A 21,490-nucleotide genomic window follows, 5' to 3' on the forward strand; every position below is an offset into this window, starting at 1 on the left:
GGGGATCTCATCGAAACTTATAAAATTCTAACAGGACTAGACAGACTAGATGCTGGAAGGATGTTCCCGATGGTCGGGGAGTCCAGAACCAGGGGTCACAGTCTAAGGATAAGGGGTAAGCCATTTAGGACAGAGATGAGGAGGAATTTCTTCACCCAGAGAGTGGTGAACCTGTGGAATTCTCTACCAAAGAGGGCAGTAGAGGCCAATTCATTAAATATATTCAAGAAGTAGTTAGATATATTTCTTAAGGCTAAAGGGATCAAGGGATATGGACAGAAGGCAGGAACAGGGTACTGAATTTGGATGATCAGCCATGATCTCATTGAATGGCGGAGCAGGCTCGAGGGGCCGAATGGCCTACTCCTGCTCCTATCTTCTATGTTTCTATGATACAAGACTCCCGAAACAAGCACTCTACTCCGAGCTCCATCACGGCAAGCGATTTCCAGGAAGGAACGCTCATGGACGTCCTCAAAGCCTCCTTGAAAAAATGTAACATCGACTCATGGGAATCCCTGGCCCAAGACTGCTAAAAATTGGAGGAGAAGCATTCGAGAAAGCGCTGAACATTTTGAGTTTCTTCGTCAGGAGCACACGGAGGCCAAGTACAAACAGCGGAAGAAGCGTATGACAAACCGAGCACGCCACCCACTCGTCCCTTCAACCACTACCTGCCCCACCTGTGGCAGAGTCTGTAGATCCCGCATAGGACTCGTTAATCACCTTGGAACCCACAATATTGGAGTGGAAGCAAGTCATCCTCGACTCCGGGAGACTGCCTAAGAGGAAGAGATGTGTTCGCTCAGGACAGTCTCGCTGTCCACAAACTCCCATATACTGCAGTCCAGACACACAACCTGCTCTGCCATATCGTAGTCTAGATTATTTAGATTATTTATATCTACTTAAGTTTTTTTTCCTTTTTATAACACACTAGTTTGCACTAAGCACTAAAACACTAGAAAAAATTAAATGCCTCTATTTATTAGACTGCTATCTAAACTTACCAGAAATAAACTTAAGACTTGTTCCTGATCTGATCCGGAAAAAAAACACTCACCAGCTACTCACAGATCAATTTCTTCCCTTGTGCTGACGTCACTATAGGGGTTTTTTCCTCTCTCCCTGACGCTCATGCTCCCTCACCTCTGGACTCTCCGATTCTTGAACATCAAACCCTCGGATTCTGCTGCTCCTCCCTCAGAGTCCTCGTGTTCTGTGACTCCAGTCCTCCTTTTGAGTTGGACGTGAGAAACCACCTTCCTCCTCTCCACCGAATTCCTACTACCACCAAATTCTTCCACTCTGCTTGCAATTCACTTTGATTGCGATTCATCCTGTTCTAAGGAGAACAACCCCAGCTTCTCCAGTCTCACCACATAGCTGAAGTCCCTCACCCCAGGTATCATTTTATTAAATCTCTTCTGCACCTTTTCTAAGGCCTTGACATCCTTCCTAAAGTGTGGTACCCAGAATTGAACACAATACTCTAGCTGAGGCCTAATCACTGTTTTGTAAAGATTTAGTATAACTTCCTTGCTTTTGTACTCTATGCCTCTATTAATAAAGCCAAGGATCCCATAAGCTTTTTTAACAGTCTTCTCAACTAGTCCTGCCACCTTCAAAGATTTGTGTACATACACCCCCCAGGTCTCTGTTCCAGCACCCCATTTAAAATTGCATCAGTTCATTTATATTGCCTCTCCTCATACTTCCTACCAAAATGTTTCACTTCACACTTCTCTCCATTAAATTTCATCTGCCAGGTGTCTGCCCATTTCACCAGTCTGTCTATGTCCTCCTGAAGTCTGTTACTATCCTCCTCATTGTTTACTACATTTCTGAGTTTTGTATCATCTGCAAACTTTGAAATTATGCCCTGTATACCTAAGTCCAGGTCATTAATATATACCGAAAAGAGCAGTGGTCCCAACACCAACCCCGGGGGGACACCATTGTATACCTCCCTCCAGTCTGAAAAACAGCCGTTCACCACTACCCTCTGCTTTTTGTCCCTTAGCCAATTTCGTATCCACGCTACCAATGTCCCTTTAATCCCATGGGCATCAATATTGCTAACAAGTCTATTATGTGGTACTTTGTAAAATGCTTTTTGAAAGTCCATATACACAACATCAACTGCACTACCCTCATCAACCCTCTCTGTTACTTCATCAAAGAACTCAATCAAGTTAGTCAAACACAATTTGACTTTAACAAATCTGTGCTAACTTTCAATTATTAGTTCATATTTTTCCAAATGCCAATTAATTTTATTCTGGATTATTGACAGGGGCAGGTTTTTCAAGTTGGGGGGTGTGGGTTGAGTTTCGGTCGGGAAGACCGGTTTCCCCGCATGCTGTGGAGTTTTAGATCTCCTTTTAGCTTTTCATATTCAGCTTGGTTCTCGACTATATTGGCCCAGAAATTCGGGTCGGGGGCTTCCCGCGGGTGCAAGCCCCCGACCTGCACTTACCTTGCGCGCTGGCCGTTGAGCTGTGGGCCCGCGTGGGATTCCGATCCTGGGCCTGCTCCAGCTGCTGGCGCACAGTGCTTGCATATCCAGGGGCGCAGTTAGTTCGATGCGTCCCCTGGGATCACATGGGCCATGGGGAGCCAATCGGAGCAGGGAATGCTCCATTCATAAGTCTGACAGGAAGACCTGTCAAAACTTAGAAATACTACGGGCCCCATAACATCACTAAATCTTCAAATAAATTTTTAAAAACATCACGGCCTAGAAATTCGGTGGGGTTAGCGCCCAATTAGAGGCGTTAGAGGGTCTTGCGCCGGAATTATAGCTGGTAACGAAATTGCGTTGGGCCCTACCATCGGCGTTAGCCGGTAGCGCTGCGCCGGCACCGATGACGTCATCGGTGTGCGCAGCGTCCCGGTTGCCGTGGTAACACGGCCCCAAGCCCAAATTCAGTTGCGGCCGCCTCGCCCGTGGCAGCCGCAACCAACGATTGTTGAAAGGGATGTTACACACCTTTGCGCCGGCGCATAAAGGTGGAGCGGCGGCCGGCCGCTTTCCCGGCGGCCGCCTGCCCGCACCTCCCTCCCCGGACTCCTTCACCACCCCCCCGCGGCACTGATGTGTGTGGCCCGCGAGCCCGGCTCTTCCCCGAGGTGCCGGACTCATTTGTCGGGCGAATCGACTGGCCAGCGGTCGGCTGCAGGCAGCTCCTCCTTAACAGAAGGAGGAGGCCTGCAGTACCCCAGCCTGCCGCACCGCCTCGGGTGCCGCAGCGGGGGATTAGCGCCTGAAAACTGCACTGAACGCCCATAGTGAGGCGCAAAAACCCTCCATTAGCGCCCGCCGCCGTCTGGGCCCGGGGCAACCGAATTTTCGTCGGGCGCAGCGGCATTAACGCCGGCGCAAAAGTTCGGGCGCTAAAGCCCTGGCGGACCCACAACCGAATTTCTAGGCCCACATTTTTTAAATAAACTATAAATTACATGAAATAACTATTTTAAACTAAAAATAAACTTACCTTTCTTTAAAGTATTTAAAAATAATAAACCTGTGCAAAAAATGTTTTAATTTTAATTAATTCACCACTTACCTTGTAAAAAGCAGGCCTTACGCCTGCTTTTTATATGTCTAACTTCTGGAGATGTACCCTCCCGGGAAAACCTGTAAAAAAGAAACAAAGTTTGATGCGCACGCGCAACCTCTCCCGCACACGCGTTCGACCTCTGAACCCGTGCTTTCAGGGGAACGGAAGTGCCGGTTTCCCGCGCATGCGCAGTGCATGCAGGAAACCGGCACTTCCATTGGGCCTACGGGTGATTACCCCGTGCGTACTCACCCGTGGAGACCCGAATTTCTGGGCCATTATGTATCTTACAAGGTTATAGGGTAAATTCAATGACCTTGACCTTGAATACCCAGCAGGGAGTTATGCTCAGAGAGAGTGCCAGCTACAGAATCAGCTACAGTGTTGCAGCCCTACTGTGATCTGCTCCACTTCAAGTGCAGCTCCCTACTGGGAATCCGGGATCAGTCAATGTACCCTGTATATGCCCCTGTGTCCCCCATTAATAATAAATCTAACATTATTAAACTACAGGTCATCTGCCATGTAATGTCAGCCTCACTCTGTTCCTGTTTATTGTAGCATTGATAGCTAATAATTTTCAACACTTTGCAATTAATTTATTGCAATAAATTTGGAAAGTACTGTAGCACTTTCTCTTACTGCTGCTCGGACCTCAAGAATTACAAATTAGCTTAACAATGACAGACAAGGATGTGATCAATAAAATTGGTCTTTATTCACACTATAGTTCAAAATTCGAGTGTGCATAGAAGAACCTTTGGCAATAAATTCAAAGAACTCTTGGCAATAAATATGCCTGCAACTTATTAATTCAAATGTACATAAAAGTACCCTTTTAACAATATCTAAGCTTATATCGGATTCCCAGACATACTCCTTCAACTCTGGGTGATCTCTCTCCTGCGCTGTCTTCGGTGTTCTTCTTCTGTGTTCTCTGATGTTCTTTCTTTGGAAAATTTGAAAACTCCTGCCCTTGGGTTATCCTAAATCACACTCTGCCTCCCTCTGACAGGTCAGTCCCACTCCAAGCCTTCCCTGATTGGCGTTCCTTCCGCGTGACACGTTCCTGTTCCTGTGAGATGTATGGGGCGGGACTTCCTTGTCAATCATTGTCCAGGTGGCCTCTCAAACAAAGAAGACATACTGACCACCATTTTGTGTCTTCACAAACAAAGAAAACATGCTGTTTTCCTACATTTTAAATCCGTCCGTTATCATCTTACAATTCATTCGCAATTTCGATCTCCACACGGTAGCAGCGGTTTTATTACACTTTTCAGAATCTTACAGTACCAACTCATTTATATTATTTTTTAAACTCCCGCTGAGTTCTCCATGAACGTCAAACTGGACCAAACAAAAGGTCCAGGCTACATTTCAGATGCTGACGTGTTTATCTCTTGGATAGTCAAGGTTCATTCCACTCAGGTAAGCTTCTACTTCAGCAGACATATTAAAGGAGACAGAGCACTTTCCGGTGAATCATTAAGGTCCTATCTGAAAGGAGGAGGCACTCTTTAAGCCCAGCTCTCTAAAACTAATCTTCAGATCACTGTTGGCTCGACATGGAAAGCCTGAGAAGTGGTTGTACTTTCAGACATACGCTGGCTCATATTGAGTTTGGGCATTGGTCTCTTTCTCGCAACTTAAAAACAATCCCTGGGCCACTTCACAGCCTTGGAAGCTAGGACCCAATCTCAATATGCACAGACACATCCAGAAAGGAGAAGAGAAGCAGACTGAGAAACCTCACAGGTTCAGCTAAGTTCTAGCCCTGTTCTTCAAATCCTCTGTCTTCATTAATTGAGCTTTTGTAATGTGCTGCAGATCTGAAACCCAACAATCCAGGCCTCATTCTGCTCACTTAAAAGAGTTTGACGTTTTTGCCAAATCCAATTTTTCCAAATGAATTATCCAAACATCTATTAATATATTCCAAAACAAAACGTCATGTTTTTGGGAGCATATTTTCAGCAGACAGCAAAGAGACCCTTGGCATGTCTGAGTAATCCTCCAACTCTTTTCCTAGCACGAGGAAGCTGTAAACAATCACGGCCTCATATGATTTATTTTCATTGACGAACATTTGACGTTCATCTCCGATTTTGTTGCTTTGTAAAATTGCACGACAGTTTGGGGGCTTTCTAGCCCCAAGTCAACAACTTAATAATGTTGAAGATCTTGAAAAAATATGGCAAGAGTTGAGTGGCCCCCTGATTTTCCCTATTTGCTGGGGGTCATCTCACAAAGCTACGCACCAGCTTCAGAATGACCCCTATTGAGAGAATTACCCCTTTGAGTCAATCATTGTTCTTCTTATAGGAACAGTACATTCAGAGACATTTTTTTTAATACAGATTGTTCAGGCAAGGTCTTGACAGCAAAGTGAAGAAAAGTGAAAGAACTTGCATGTGACAGCTCGCCACTTTAGGGAGGATTTGAAATCCATTTGTAATTTAGCTATTCAATTGTTTACTTTGAAGCAAAATGTTCTCTCTAGTATGAGCTGCATGTTGCTCTGTTGTAGTGGAATCCAATTTGTAACAGTTGTTTATCAGCAGGCAATTGGTATCTTTGTTCCGCAGTGTGATCTAAGTGGAATGATATTATTGTGGCAATGGACTCGTAAAAATACGAATCTTCCACAGAATTATGTTTGATAAATAGAGCAACCTTTTTTTTAAAAAGCATTATGAGGAGCCAAAACTCTCTATAAATTTCATAAGACAGCTATAGAAAACCAGCTGGCTATAAGCTTTCCAGACTGCATTTCACAAATCTCATTTGTCACTCAACCCTCGCATTCATTCTCCTACTTTAATTTCAGGATCATCCCAAAATTGGGACTTATATGAACATATTAGACATGGCATGTTTCTGTTTATTTCAATTATCATTTTTAAAGGTTTTTACAGATCATCAAGGTGCCAATGTCAGTATTGGAGAATGAAGCATTTTTCCATTGTTGGCACCAAAGGGTTGATTTTATAATCAGATGCTCCCAATGAGGAGTCCTGTTACCTCATCCATCCAATTGGGACTGGTTTGAAATCAGCCAAGCTCAATTCACTTTGGGTGTATTTAAACTGCAGGTTCCAGCCAGACCGTACTGTATTTACAAACTTTAGTTCCTGCCCAGGAAACAACTGTGCACGTGTCTGGGTAGAGACATGAGGAGAACTGTCCCTCAGCAGTCAGAAATTTGAATGTTTAGAGAGCACAGGGGGGGAAAGTCCCAGTTGCTAACCATTTAAATTAAAATTAGATAGGTTTTAAAAGTGGCCCTTGAGCACTTTGTAACCAGGTTTGCCACCGCACTGGATTTGCCCCTTCCAGGAAGTCTCACTCTATTTCAATCTGGATTTACACTGCACGTTTAGCACTGGTGCAAAACTAAAATCACTTTGCAAAACCACTAAAGGTGAGGTCTACATGCACCCTTAAACCTGTCAGAGTCTTTTAAACCATCAGGTCTCAAAGGCCCTGATAAGAACATAAGAAATAGGAGCAGGAGTAGGCCAATCGGCCCCTCGAGCCTGCTCCGCCATTCAATAAGATCATGGCTGATCTGATCCTAACCTCAAATCTTCTATCACTCTGCATCCTTTTTAATTTTGTGACATGCTGGGAGTGATGGGGGGTGCGGTGGGTGGTCCGATATAGCGCTTGGAAAACCTGGAAGTAAGTGCAGCACGTCTGTCAGTGGCCTTTTAACTCAGCCACCTTATTATAATTTTACTTCCGGGTTTCCAGTCTAATCAGTAGCAGCGGGCGTGATGTCGACCCACGCGACGCAATCTCAACTCCAGTATTTAAAGGGACACTCCAAACATGCAAGTTGAAGGAATTTGGAGTTGGAAAGAAAAGAGAAGCAAGTGCCAGAATGGAGTCCACGGGCAAAGGCTCCACTTCATTTCAGTGATGCCTCCCTGGATGTGCTGCTGGGGGCTGCGAGGGGTCAGAGAGAGATACTGTTCCCTACCGATGGGAGGAAGAAGCCTACAGCTGAGACCAAGAAGGCGTGGCTGGAGGTAGTGGAGGAGGTCAGCAGCAGGAGCATGATCCCACCCTCCTGGATTCAGTGCCGAAATCTCTTTAATGACTTAAGCAGGTCAGAAAAGGTGAGTACACAGGCACATTCACCTACATCCTGTTGTGCGCATCACTCCACCCCCTCACTCTGCCTTCTCAATCCCACTCTAGCACATCACTCCTTGCTCCCACTTACGTTGCAGGTGCATCCATCCTTCTCTTTCTATGCACTTCCTCACATCCTCTTCTATCCATCCACCACTCCCACTCACCCTCATCCTTATGCAATGTCACGCCTCTCCCTCATACTCACCCTCACCAAATGGTCTCCATCCATCGGATAAACACATGCCTTTGCACTCACTCATACATCGCTTCTTTCCCTCCTTGCAGGAGAAGAAAGCACAGAATGCCAGGGAAAGGGAGGGAACCGGTGGGGGCCCTCCAAATATCTTGCAACTGACAAGAGCAGAGGAGGAGGTGCTGGAAATCAGTGGAGTTTCAGCATCCCTGGCCATTGGAGATGGGGAGCTCCCAGCTACCAGCTAAAATAAAAGCCACCCACATGTCAGACAGCACTCAGTCATGTTAACTTGATTTCAACAGCGAGTGAAATATGATCATCTTCATAATGATAATTTGCAACATATTCTTACCTTGCCAGTACTCATTCATGTCTTTTATCTCTGACATGACCTTCACACGTGCAGCAGGAATTGCTGGAGGTCATGGATGGCGATTCCTCAGAGGAGCTGAGTCCTTCTGAGGGTGCACCATCACATGGATACCATGCGCCATCTCAGATACTCACACTTCGGTGGGACCAGTAAGGCAGATAGTTGGATTTTCACCTGGTGAGTCACACTTCACAAGTGAGCAAGAGCAGATGGCGGAGAGAGGGACAGCAGTGGAGAGTCCGTGTCGGAAGGCGCAGCCCTCTCCAAGCTCTGCTCAGCTGGACACAGATGCTGTACCCCGGGGGCCGTCGATGAAGAGGAGAATCATTGAGCAGCAGCAGACAATGTGCGATGAACTCACAGGCCTTCAAAGTGGAATCACCACGATTGCAGAGAGGTTGGAGGAGTCCACTTCAATCATGAGGGGATGGGGGGGTGACGTCACAGGCCACTGAGATAATGTCTTCTTCCATGGATAGATTGGCCATGCAGGCCTTCAACACCACCGTGCAGACTCTGGATGCCAACATGCCTGCCACCTTAAATAGGTTGACAGATACCTTAGCCTTGGCCTTACAGGGCCACACAGATCTGCACCAAAGTGTTCTCCAGCACAATGGTAGCAGTGATGTGGGGCTGGGCCATGAGAGCAATGATGATGAAAGGCTTCATGGAAGTGAGGACTCCACTTAAAGCGCTTCCGCTTCTCACTCACAGCCCACCTCTCAGTCATTGGCCCACATGTTGCCTTGTCTCCAGATGGCCGAGTCTGCCCCTGCACAGCTGCAGGTGGCGCGGCCTTTGGCGGGACCCTCATGAGCTCCAAAACGCAGAGGACGTTGGCGAAGAGTATCTCAGCAGTCAGAGCAGGGATGTGAACAGCCTGTCTCTACCTCTGCTAAAGCCACACAGGTTGCACCATGTAGGAGTAGCAGAAAAAAGAAGAGTGAGGCTTTGTAGTTGCACAAGGTTATCTGAGAAAGTCTTGTGTTGATAAGTTTCTGCTCTTTATTTACATCGCATAAATGTTATCCTTTGTCTCCACTTTCCCGTCATGCCCATCCTTGGGTGCTGAGTGGTAAGTGGCCTTCTAACTTGTTTGATGATGAATGGGAAAACATGAATTGATGGGGACCAATGGGGGGACGTTCAAGGTGGTTGGTTGGTTGCAGGACTGCTTTGTGTCAGTGGCATTGGTGGGAAAGGGAGAAGAGTGGCCGTTGCGTTTTCTGGTGACATGGTTCTAAGTGAAACTTGCATTAATAAGGGCATCCCAGGCATCCGGGCAGCAATGTGAGCAGCTGTGGTGCATTGCCCTCATCACCCTCCTGCTCTTCTTCCTCCTCCTCCCCCTCTGAATCGTCCAAGGAGGATCTGAGCTCTTCGCCTTGGTCCTCCTGCAGGTCCAGGCCTCGCTGTTGCAGAATGTTGTGCAGAGCACAGCAAATCACAACCACTCTGGAGTCCCTAGCTGGTGCATACTGAAGTGTGCCTCCAGATCTGTCCAGGCACCTGAACCACATCTTCAGCATGCCGATGGCCTGTTCAGTGACACATCTGGTGGTGATATGGCATTCACTGTGATGCTGTGGGGCATCAGTGGTCGGGTTTCTGACGGGTGCCATGAGTCAAGTTTGAAGTAGGTATCCCTTGTTATCTAGCAGCCACCCCTTAAGTCTGCTTCCAGGTCCAAAAACATCAGGGAGGGTGGACTGCCACAGGATGAAAGCATCATGGCAGCTGCCCAGGAATCTTGCACACACCTGCATAAACATCTTTTTGTGGTTGCACACCAGCTGCCCATTGATGGCGTGGAAGCCCTTGCAGTTGAATATTCCTGGTTGTTCTGGGAGTACCTGGATTGCCATGTGTGTGCAATTGATGGCACTCTGCACCTATGGGAAGCCAGCCAGAGCCGCAAAGCCAAGTGCTCGCTCATTCTGACTGGCATCATTGGTGGCAAAGTTGACATAATTGCTGGCAAGCAACCCATCATAAGAACATAAGAAATAGGAGCAGAATTAGGCCACTTGGCCCTTTGAGCCTGCTCCAACATTCAATAAGATCATGGCTGATCTTCTACCTCAATTTCACCTACCTGCATTATCCCCATATTCCTTGATTTCCTTAGTATTCAAAAATTTATCAATCTCTGTCTTAAATATACTCAACAACTGAGCTCTCTGGGGTAGAGAATTCCAAAGATTCACAACCTTTTGAGTGAAGAAATTTCTCATCTCTCACCATTTAAAAAATATTCTGCTTTTCTATCTTTCCTACTAAAGTGGATAACTTCACACTTCTCCACATTATATTCCATCTGCCATGTTCTTGCCCACTCACTTAACCTGCTTAAAGCCCTTTGCACCCTTTTGCGTCCTCCTCACAGCTTATTTTCCCACCTAACTTTGCATTGTCAGCAAACTTGGATACATTACACTCGGTCCCCTCATTTAAGTCATTGAGATGGATTGTAAATAGCTGAGGCCCAAGCACTGATCCTTGCGGTACCCCACTACTTAGAGCCTGCCAACCTGAAAAGGACCCATTTATTCCTACTCTCTGTTTTCAGCAGGCAAATTAAGGGACACCCGGTTATAGGTGATGTCAGGGATTGACATTTCATCGGTCAAGAGCTTTTGACAGATGAAATATCAGCGTTTGACAGCTCTGTGAAGCTGTCAAACACTGACAATCTGACTTCTAACTTGAGTCCTTCTCCACAGACTCAGTTAGAATGGCCCACAGCCCCGAGACCGGAGAAGCAGCGGACCTGTGCGGGAGCAGCCCGAGGCGGCTGAGTATAAGAGGGAGCAGTCAGAGGCACCGAGGCCCACAGCCCCGAGACCGGAGAAGCAGCGGACCTGCGCGGGAGCAGCCCGAGGCGGCTGAGTATAAGAGGGAGCAGTCAGAGGCACCGAGGCCCACAGCCCCGAGACCGGAGAAGCAGCGGACCTGCGCGGGAGCAGCCCGAGGCGGCTGAGTATAAGAGGGAGCAGTCAGAGGCACCGAGGCCCACAGCCCCAAGACCGGAGAAGCAGCGGACCTGCGTGGGAGCAGCCCGAGGCGGCTGAGTATAAGAGGGAGCAGTCAGAGGCATACCAATCCAGGTTCCAGGAGAGAGGTAAAAAGTAATCCAAGTGTGACATCAGCAGGAAGCAGGTAAGTGATTGGTTGGTGAGTATTTCTCTCTTTTCAATACAAGCTTGAATTCTGTGGTGTTAAATTTCTAGGGTCTCTGTGGTGTAGTGGGGACAGTTGGTAAATAAAGCGCCCTAGAGTGTACCTGTAACTGGGGTATTGAATAAATTTTTTAATTAATTAAAGGAGTAAGTCATGGCAGGAGAGTTCAGACCCGTGTTCTGCTCCTCTTGCTCCATGTGGGAAGTCAGGGACGCTGCCAGTGTCCCTGACGACCATGTGTGCGGGAAATGCATCCAGCTGCAGCTACTTGTAGACCGCATTGCGGCGCTCGAGCTGCGGGTGGATGAATTTTGGAGCATGCGCGATGCTGAGAGGGTCGTGGATAGCATGTTTAGCGAGTTGTTCACGCCTCAGGGTAGGGCTGCACAGGGGGTGACCATCAGGCAGAGCAACAGAGGCAGGCAGCAAGTGCAGGGAACCCCTGCAGACATCCCCCTTTCAAACAGGTATACCAAGTTGGATACTGTTGAGGGGGATGACTCACCAGGGGAAGGCAGCAGCAGCCAGCTTCCTGGCACCAGGGACGCTTCTGCTGCTCAGAAAGGGAGGAAAAAGAGTGGGAGAGCAATAGTGAATCCCCTATCGTAAGGGGAACAGATAGGCGTTTCTGTGGCCGCAAGCGTGACTCCAGGATGGTTTGTTGCCTCCCTGGGGCCAGGGTCATGGATGTCACTGTGCGGCTACAGGGCATTCTTAAGGGGGAGGGGGAGCAGGCAGAGGTCGTGGTCCACATTGGGACCAACGACATAGGTAGGAAGGGGGATGAGGTCCTGCATCAAGAATTTAGGGAGCTAGGTAACAGATTAAAGAGCAGGACCTCAAAGGTTGTAATCTCTGGATTACTCCCAGTGCCACGTGCTAGTGAGTATAGGAATGGGAGGATAGAGCAGATGAATGCGTGGCTAAAGAGTTGGTGTAGGGGGGAGGGTTTTACTTTCCTGGATCACTGGGCCTGCTTCTGGGAAAGGTGGGACTTGTACAAGTCAGACGGGTTGCACCTGAACCAGAGCGGGACAAATATCCTTGTGGGGAGGTTTGCTAGCACGGTTGGGGGGGGTTTAAACTAACTTGGCAGGGGGATGGGATACAGAGGGGAGCTGAAATAGGGGGTGATGTGCTGCCAATTATAGAGAAAAAAACAAGTCAGCTTGGTAGACAGGGCAAACATATAAGGGCAAGGCTGGATGGCATCTATTTTAATGCAAGGAGTCTTGCAAATAAGGTGGATGAACTGAAGGTGTTGATAAACACATGGGAGTATGATATTGTTGCTATCACGGAGACATGGTTGAGGGAGGGGCAAGACTGGCAGCTCAATATTCCGGGGTACAGAATCTTTAGGCGAGACAGAGGGGGAGGTATAAGAGGAGGGGGTGTCACAATATTAATTAAGGAGTCAATTACTGCAGTAAGGAGGGATGATATATTAGCAGGTTCCTCTAATGAGGCCATATGGGTGGAGCTTAAAAACAAAAAGGGGGCAAGCACTTTGCTGGGAGTGTACTATAGGCCTCCAAACAGCCAGGGGGAGATAGAGGAACAGATATGTAGGCAAATCTCAGAGAAATGTGCAAATAATAGGGTAATAATAATGGGGGATTTCAACTTCCCCAATATTAACTGGGATAGTCAGAGTGTGAAAGGCTCAGAGGGTGTAGAATTCTTAAAGTGCATCCAGGAGAGCTTTTTGAGCCAGCATGTAGAAAGTCCTACAAGAGAGGGGGCGGTACTGGACCTAATTCTAGGGAATGTGGCCGGCCAAGTGGAAAAAGTGCTAGTAGGTGAGCACTTTGGTGACAGTGACCATAATATGGTGAGATTTAAGGTGGTCATGGAAAAGGACAGGGATGGGCCGGAAATAAAGGTTCTAAATTGGGGGAAGGCCGATTTAAATAGGATAAGGCAGGATCTGGTGGTGGGCGGCACGGTGGCATAGTGGTTAGCACTGTTGCCTCACAGCGCCAGGGACCCGGGTTCGAATCCGGCCTCGGGCGACTGTCTGTGTGGAGTTTGCACATTCTCCCCGTGTTTGCGTGGGTTTCCTCCGGGTGCTCCGGTTTCCTCCCACAGTCCAAAGATGTGCAGGTTAGGATGATTGGCTATGATAAAAAATTGACCCTTAGTGTTAGGGGGGATTAAATACGTGGGGTTATGGGGATAGGGTGGGATATGTATTGGTGTAGGGGTTACGGGGATCGAAATGGCCTCTATCTGCACTGTGGGGTTTCTGTGATTCTGTGATTCTGTGATCTGGCCAAAATGGACTGGGATCAGCTACTTGTAGGAAAATCTGCATCGGAGCAATGGGAGGCTTTCAGAAGGGAGATTGAGATCATACAATGGCAACATGTTCCCGTAAAGGTCAAGGGTGGTTCCAAAAACCACAGGGAACCTTGGATGTCAGGGGATATACGAGAATGGATTAGGAAAAAAAGGAGGGCTTTTGGCAGATACAAAAGGCTAAAGACGGAGGAAGCCCTAGAGGAGTACAAAAAGTGCAGGGGGATACTTAAAAAAGAAATTAGGAGATCAAGGAGGGGCCATGAAATAACACTGGCGAGCAAAATAAAGGAAAACCCTAAGATGTTTTATAAGTATATTAAGGGTAAGAGGATAACTAGGGAAAAAATAGGGCCCATTAGGGACAAAAGTGGCAATCTGTGTGTGGAGCCGGAAGATGTAGGAGGGGTTTTAAATGAATTTTTTGCATCTGTTTTCACTGTGGAGAAGGACGATGTAGACATAGAAATAGGGTGGGGGGACTGTGATATGCTCGAACATATTAACATCGAGAGGGAGGAGGTATTGGCGGTTTTAGCTGGCCTAAAAATGGATAAATCCCCAGGCCCGGATGAAATGTATCCCAGGCTGCTGTGTGAGGCAAAGGAAGAGATTGCGGGGGCTCTAACACATATATTCAGGACCTCTCTGGCCACAGGGGATGTGCCAGAGGACTGGAGAACCGCTAATGTAGTACCATTATTCAAGAAGGGAAGTAGGGAAAAACCGGGGAACTACAGGCCAGTGAGCCTAACATCAGTGGTAGGAAAATTATTGGAAAAAATTCTGAGGGACAAAATTTGTCTCCACTTGGAGAGGCAAGGATTAATCAGGGATAGTCAACATGGCTTTGTCAAGGGAAGATCATGTCTGACTAATTTGATTGAATTTTTTGAGGGGGTGACTAGGTGTGTGAATGAGGGTAACGCAGTGGATGTGGTATGCATGGATTTCAGTAAGGCCTTCGATAAAGTCCCGCACAGGAGACTGGTCAAGAAGGTAAGAGCCCATGGAATCCAGGGTGCCTTGGCACATTGGATACAAAACTGGCTTAGTGGCAGAAGGCAGAGGGTAATGGTCGAAGGTTGTTTTTGTGACTGGAAGCCTGTGGCCAGTGGGGTACCACAGGGATCGGTGCTGGGTCCCTTGCTGTTTGTGGTCTACATTAATGACTTGGATATGAATGTAAAAGGTATGATCAGTAAGTTCGCGGATGATACAAAAATTGGTAGGGTGGTAAATAGCGAGGAGGGTAGCCTCAGTCTGCAGGACGATATAGATGGGTTGGTCAGATGGGCGGAACAGTGGCAAATGGAATTTAACCCAGAAAAGTGCGAGGTGATGCACTTTGGGGGGACTAACAAGGCAAGGGAATACACAATGAATGGTAAGACCCTAGGCAAGACGGAGGGTCAGAGGGATCTGGGTGTGCAAGTACACAGATCCCTGAAGGCGGCGGAACAGGTGGATAAGGTGGTAAAAAAGGCATATGGGATACTTGCCTTCATTAGCCGAGGCATTGAATATAAGAGCAAGGAGGTTATGATGGAGCTGTATAAAACACTGGTTAGGCCACAGCTGGAATACTGTGTGCAGTTCTGGTCGCCACACTACAGGAAGGATGTGATCGCGTTGGAGAGGGTGCAGAGGAGGTTCACCAGGATGTTACCAGGGCTGGAGCGCTTCAGCTATGAAGAGAGACTGGGCAGATTGGGTTTGTTTTCCTTGGAGCAGAGGAGGCTGAGGGGGGACATGATTGAGGTGTACAAAATTATGAGGGGCATAGATAGGATGGATGCTGAGGAGCTTTTTCCCTTAGTAGAAGGGTCAATAACTAGGGAGCATAGATTCAAGGTAAAGGGCGGGAGGTTTAGAGGGGATGTGAGAAAGAACTTTTTCACCCAGAGGGTGGTTGGAGTCTGGAACTCACTGCCTGAAAGGGTTGTGGAGGCAGGAACCCTCACAACATTTAAGAAGCATTTGGATGAGCACTTGAAATGCCATAGCATACAAGGCTACGGACCAAATGCTGGAATATGGGATTAGATTAGACAGGGCTTGATGGCCGGCGCAGACACGATGGGCCGAAGGGCCTCTATCCGTGCTGTATAACTCTATGACTCTAACAGAAAACAGAAGGCTGCAGCTTTTGACAACTCGCAGCCATTCTGCTTTCTGTGCTGGTGAGATGAGGGACTCCCGAGACCTGAAGGAAGGAAGCCTGCATTAGCAAGTAAAGGTAAGTAAAACTTATTTAGACACTTTACACACACCAAACACACTTACCTCTGCACTCATGCACCCATCACTCACCTGAACACCGGACATCTCGAACCCTCCAAGCCCTTCAACCCAACGGTCCGCCTCGCTAACTTGGCGTGGTTTGGAGCCGTCAGGCAGCCCACACTTCAGGGCTAAAAATAGGGATTAGGCCAAAAACTGCCTGTTAACTACCTGTTAACAGGCAGTTAATTGGCGCTAAATCCCTTCCCGCCTCGGGGAGGCGGCTCCCAGCACAGGTCGGGTACCCGCCTCCTGGGAAATGGGCATGCAGGCGGGTTGGGGGCGGGAAGGGTTCGTGCCCCCCGAATCTGCAATTTTCCCCCCACTCCCGCCTCCAAACCCACCTCCACGGGGCTTGGAATTTCGAGCCCAAAGTATTTGTTTAATGTCTCTGCCATTTCCTTAATTCCCCATTATAATTTTTCCTGTCTCTGCCTCTAATGGGCCCATATTTACTTTCACTAAATGCTTCCTATTTACATACCTGTAGACACGTTTACAATCTGTTTTTATGTCTCTTGCTAATTTACTCTCATATTCTTTTTTCTCTTTCCTTATCAATTACTTGGTCCTCCTTTGCTGATCTTGTGGTGGACATAGTTAAGCCTGTGAGCATATCTCAGCAGTAATCCACATTCTGGGATCATTTTGTAATGTGACCACAGGCAATGATTAGAGAATTCCACTGGTCTTAACTGGAGCAGTTTTAACATAGAAACATAGAAGATAGGAGCAGGAGTAGGCCATTCGGCCCTTCGAGCCTGCTTCGCCATTCAACGAGATCATGGCTGATCATCCAAACCCTAGCACCCGGTCCCTACACCGACAGCCATCCCACCCAAGCCCTATCCCCGTAACCCCGTAACCCCATGTATTTAATCCCCCCTAACACTAAGGGCCAATTTTTATCATGGCCAATCAACCTGACCTGCACATCTTTGGACTGTGGGAGGAAACCGGAGCACCCGGAGGAAACCCACGCAAACACGGGGAGAATGTGCAAACTCCACACAAACAGTCACCCGAGGCCGGATTTGAACCCGGGTCCCAAGCTCAGTTTTCTGCTGGAACCTTGCAAACTGTCCAAGTGACCTGAATGTATCCCTGGATGTCAGTGAGAAGGCTCCTTAATATCTAATGATGTACACTGTAGTTCCCTTTGGCCTGTTGTCCTTCATTCTCATTCCTAGTACAGAAAAGCATTGCTAACTCGGCGGTAGCCATAGCTCAGTGGTACCACTCTCCCCGCTGAGTCAGAAAGTTGTGGATTCAAGTCCCACTCCAAAGACTTGAGCATAGAATCTAGGCTGACACTTCAGTGCAGTACTAAGGGAGCGCATTTCCTACATTACAACAGTGACTACACTTCAAAAGTACTTCCTTGGCTTTAAAGTGCATTGGGACATCCTGAGGTTGTGAAAGACACTGTATAAATGGAAGTCCTTCTATTTTTTTACTTTCTGACTTATGAAAATGGTTCACATGAACACAGTTGGGTTAGAGTCTGTTAACCTTATGATTGAACCTGCTATTGTTTTTTTGTTTCTAGGCATCCTTAACTTATTCTTTTTCTCTTCAAATTATCTCCAAGGTATTTCAATGCCAATCCCTGTTTTTGGACTTCAAGATGCCTCCAAGGTTTTTAAGGATGGCAGTTGTTTCCTCACAGATGAACATTTTGTCCTGGTGGGTTCCTTTGTGGCATTCTTCATCCCCCTCACAATAATGGTGGCCACCTACTTTTTGACAATCAGAGTACTGCAGCAGGAAGCCACTTTGTGCTTGGACACGTTTAAACCCAAGCCCAAATGGACAAACCTTCGGATGTTTCTTCAGAAGGCGCCACTGTCAGCCAACTCATCAGACAAAGCGGCGATGTTAAAGAAATATGACATTAAAAGGACATCTCCTCAGATATTGTCTTGGTGTTCCTTAAATAAAGAGCTGGGGCCTTCAGGAAGACGGTCAATGCAGTCAATCAGCAATGAGCAGAAGGCGTCCAAGGTTCTTGGAATTGTGTTTTTCCTGTTTGTTGTGATGTGGTGTCCATTCTTCGTGACCAACGTAATGTCTGTAATCTGCACAAAGGTGTGTGATAAAGAGCTCATCGAAGAACTCCTCAGCATATTTGTCTGGGTGGGGTATGTCTCTTCTGGTATTAATCCGCTTGTATACACGCTTTTCAACAAAACTTATCGATCGGCTTTCTCTCGGTACATTCACTGCCAATACAAGAATGAGAAGAAGCCTGCTCAGCAAATTCTAGTCAGCACTGTACCCACTCTGGCATCCAGCAAGGACAAACTGCAGCTGTCCAGTACGGAGAGTCTGAAAAACTACACAGAAATGAGGACCAGGGCACATTCTATTGAAACACTGGGAGAAAACTATCAGGAGACATCAAGGATTGAAACAGTTTACATCACTGAAAGGGTCAGCTACGTTTGAGTGCAACTTAATACCCATTGTGAAATAGTGAATGTCTTCTTCGGGGTAGTTAACGAAACAGAAAGTAACATGACACATCTTTGAATGATGTTATATTCCAATGTTAGTTATATATACTATATCCCAATACATGATGTATTCAGTGCCTTTAATGTTATGCACAGCAGAGCACAGGAAGCTTGGCACAGTTGGATTTTCTAGTTTAGATTATGAGGAAAGAATCATTTGACTGGTTTGGTTATATTGTCAGCCATTATAATTGTTTTAAGTCACAGTATATTCAAATAACCATACACTGTTAGAATGTTTAGTAAATTATAATCAGCAATTCCATTCACAAAATCCATTTAACATTCCTGTCAGTTCTTTGAACACCTTTTTGCTCATGACATCATTATCATCATCTCCTTCCCTGGTAAAAAGTGATTGGCTGTTAGGGATGCACTTGATTGGTCATTTGTATGTAGCAACTCCCATATTTAACTGGGATAGTCGATCCCATTTGTTTTCCTTTCGATAGGAACGTGCACAGTGATACAAAGGTCAACTTTTCGACGAAAAAAATCATACAAAAGTAGATTATATATATTTGGTGATGTTTCATGGTAAGCCGTCTGTGCAGTTCCGGTTTACATGACATGTTCAACGTGTGAATAGTTTAAAATGTTGTGAATATGGAGATTTTTCTTTACACAAGCTGTAAAATCCATGTACAAACGCATTATAGTAAGAAGAGTTTGAACAGTCTTTTGTTTATCTTATAGCTATAGCTCAAAAAGTTATTGTTTTGAGGAGTACAGCACTTCTGTATTTACGATATGTTTGTGCAATAATCTAACTCTTCGGAAGCCCTTCTTGGCTCTGTTGTTGAAAAAGAATGTGTTGATTTTAAAGTGTTACCAACAATATAGAGTCAGGGTTAGAATTCAGCACCTGTTGATCTTTAAATTGTGTAGATAATGCACAATGGGAACAAGTTGAAGGTTGAAAAATTGCACCAGAACCTTAGGAAAAGTATCTTGATTGTGTTTACAATTGTGTTTGGATTATCGAAGTATGATCAAATGTTTCAGGGGTTCACTGTATACATGAGCATTTTCAAATGTTTTATTCTGTTGTACATATAGGTGAAACTAAGAGACAAAAAGATCTATGTTTATTCACTCTGGGCAGCGTTCCCAGATTTGATTGCCTCATCTCCCCACTCCCCATTTGCTCCTGCAGTTTAAATGGTAGGAAATCTATCCACACTGATAACAGCATGTTAGGACGTAGCAGAATAAATTCATTTCTTTTGATGTACTTTTACGTCATGCTGCGTTATCACACCAGCTTCTGCATTACTAGGGAGCAGCAAAGGCTGCTGGGATACAGTTTCACTGCCGCCATGAATGAATGCCTCCAAAGGCATGATATGAAAATGGCGTGAACTCCACTTTCCTGAGGTGAGTTGCAACTGCTCTGAGGTTTTCTTTTTAGCCGTTTGGTCTAAATATTTCTTTTCCCCTTTTTAAGGTCTCTGTATCTTACATACTGAGGCCGCTGCCATGCCCAATATAGAGCATGAGGGAGATGTGTGTTGTAGCAGCCTGAATGGCTCACCTTCTGATTGCCTCCCTTCCCTTTGAGGGAGCACCAAGCCTGAACTCCCAGATGGCAAGACCAAAATTAGACGATTGCGTCTTGGATATCTCGGACCAGGTGGCACAGCCGCTTTAAACATGGAAAGCATCTTTTATGAAATCAAGTGTTTATAAAACTTCATGTAAAATAAGACTGATTCAAATTAACAAATTTATAACAAGTTCTAAGCAGAATCAATGTTTCTGTTGTCCTATTGTTTCTGTCAGATTTTATTGGTCCCTCTTGGCTGCTTTAAAGTACTGTGGATAATTACATGTCCTGATTTTTGTGCAACAAATATGTACATAATTTGTTGAGACTTCATATCTCCTCTGTACAGAAATGACACTGAACTCTGTTTGGAATTGTGTACAATGCCAAGATTTAAGTTTTGTTGCTTTAGATGTGTATTTTGACTCCTCCATACGTTGTGCCAATAAAAATATAGTTCAAGGAACTGATGCCTGCCATTTTAATTATTTACGCAGGATTAATAAAGGTGGTTAGAATTGAATTTCTATTTTGGAAATATTGTAACATATGCCTGTTTTTTCACAGATGTGGTCACTTATTTCACACACAGGGAGATGGTCCCTGAATTTTATTAGGGTTACTAATGGAAAAATATAGGGGCTGTCAGTAATTTTAATCGCAGTTTGCCTCCATGCGAAGAATGAAAGTCCAGGCTTTAAGACAACTTTGGGTGGTACTAAAGCCAGTTTGCATATTCTGATATAGGGTCAACATAGCAATGAGTGTTTCTGCCTGTAGACGAACAGCATCAATCTTGAGATATAGACAGTTAATTTAAGACACACTGCATGTTCCAAATAATCAAATGATGTCCATTTGCCACATTTTGATCAGGTTACCACAATGCCAACAAACAAAACAGTGGTTGGTTTGCGATTGACAGGGTTGCATGTTCTTAGTTGAGAAGGAGGAAGATAAGGAAATGCAGGATCACAGGAAAAAAGGCCTTGCCCAACATAAAGGCCTCAAATACAAAATTTGGGCCTACCAAAAAGCTTCAGGCTTCCCAGAGAGGTATTGACTGAAGTATGTATGATGCTGGAAACTGATTTATAACTATTCTTAGAGACCACTTTTCCTGTGTCAGTGAAAGTGATAAAAGCCATTGGCTCATTGATCATTTCTGTTGCCACATAGGGAGTGCTGCACTGTCAGAGGTGCCATCTTTCAGATGAGACGTTAAACTAAGGTCCCATCTGCCTCTCAGGTGGATGTAAAAGATGCCATGGCACTACTTCGAAGAAGAACAGGGAAGTTATCCCCAGTGTCTTGGTTAATATTTATCCCTCAAGCAACATCACTGAAACAAATGATCTGGTAATTATCGTATTGTAGCGGTTCGTG

General features: G+C 46.0%; 1 protein-coding gene across 1 annotated transcript in view; it reads left to right on the plus strand.

Moving 5' to 3' along the window:
• Positions 1–20,570, plus strand: part of htr2aa (5-hydroxytryptamine (serotonin) receptor 2A, genome duplicate a) — a 154,003-nt gene extending 133,433 nt beyond the window's left edge. Inside the window, exon 3 of the mRNA XM_086006473.1 lies at positions 17,634–20,570. Coding sequence (XP_085862599.1) covers positions 17,634–18,490 — 857 coding nt within the window. The 3' untranslated portion in view covers positions 18,491–20,570. The remainder of the gene's footprint in view (positions 1–17,633) is intronic.
• Positions 20,571–21,490: the final 920 nt, after the last annotated feature.

The sequence above is a fragment of the Somniosus microcephalus genome, chromosome 14 (genome assembly GCF_052327205.1).
Source record: "Somniosus microcephalus isolate GS21.2 chromosome 14, FLI_Smic_1.0, whole genome shotgun sequence".
NCBI classification, from domain to species: domain Eukaryota; kingdom Metazoa; phylum Chordata; class Chondrichthyes; order Squaliformes; family Somniosidae; genus Somniosus; species Somniosus microcephalus.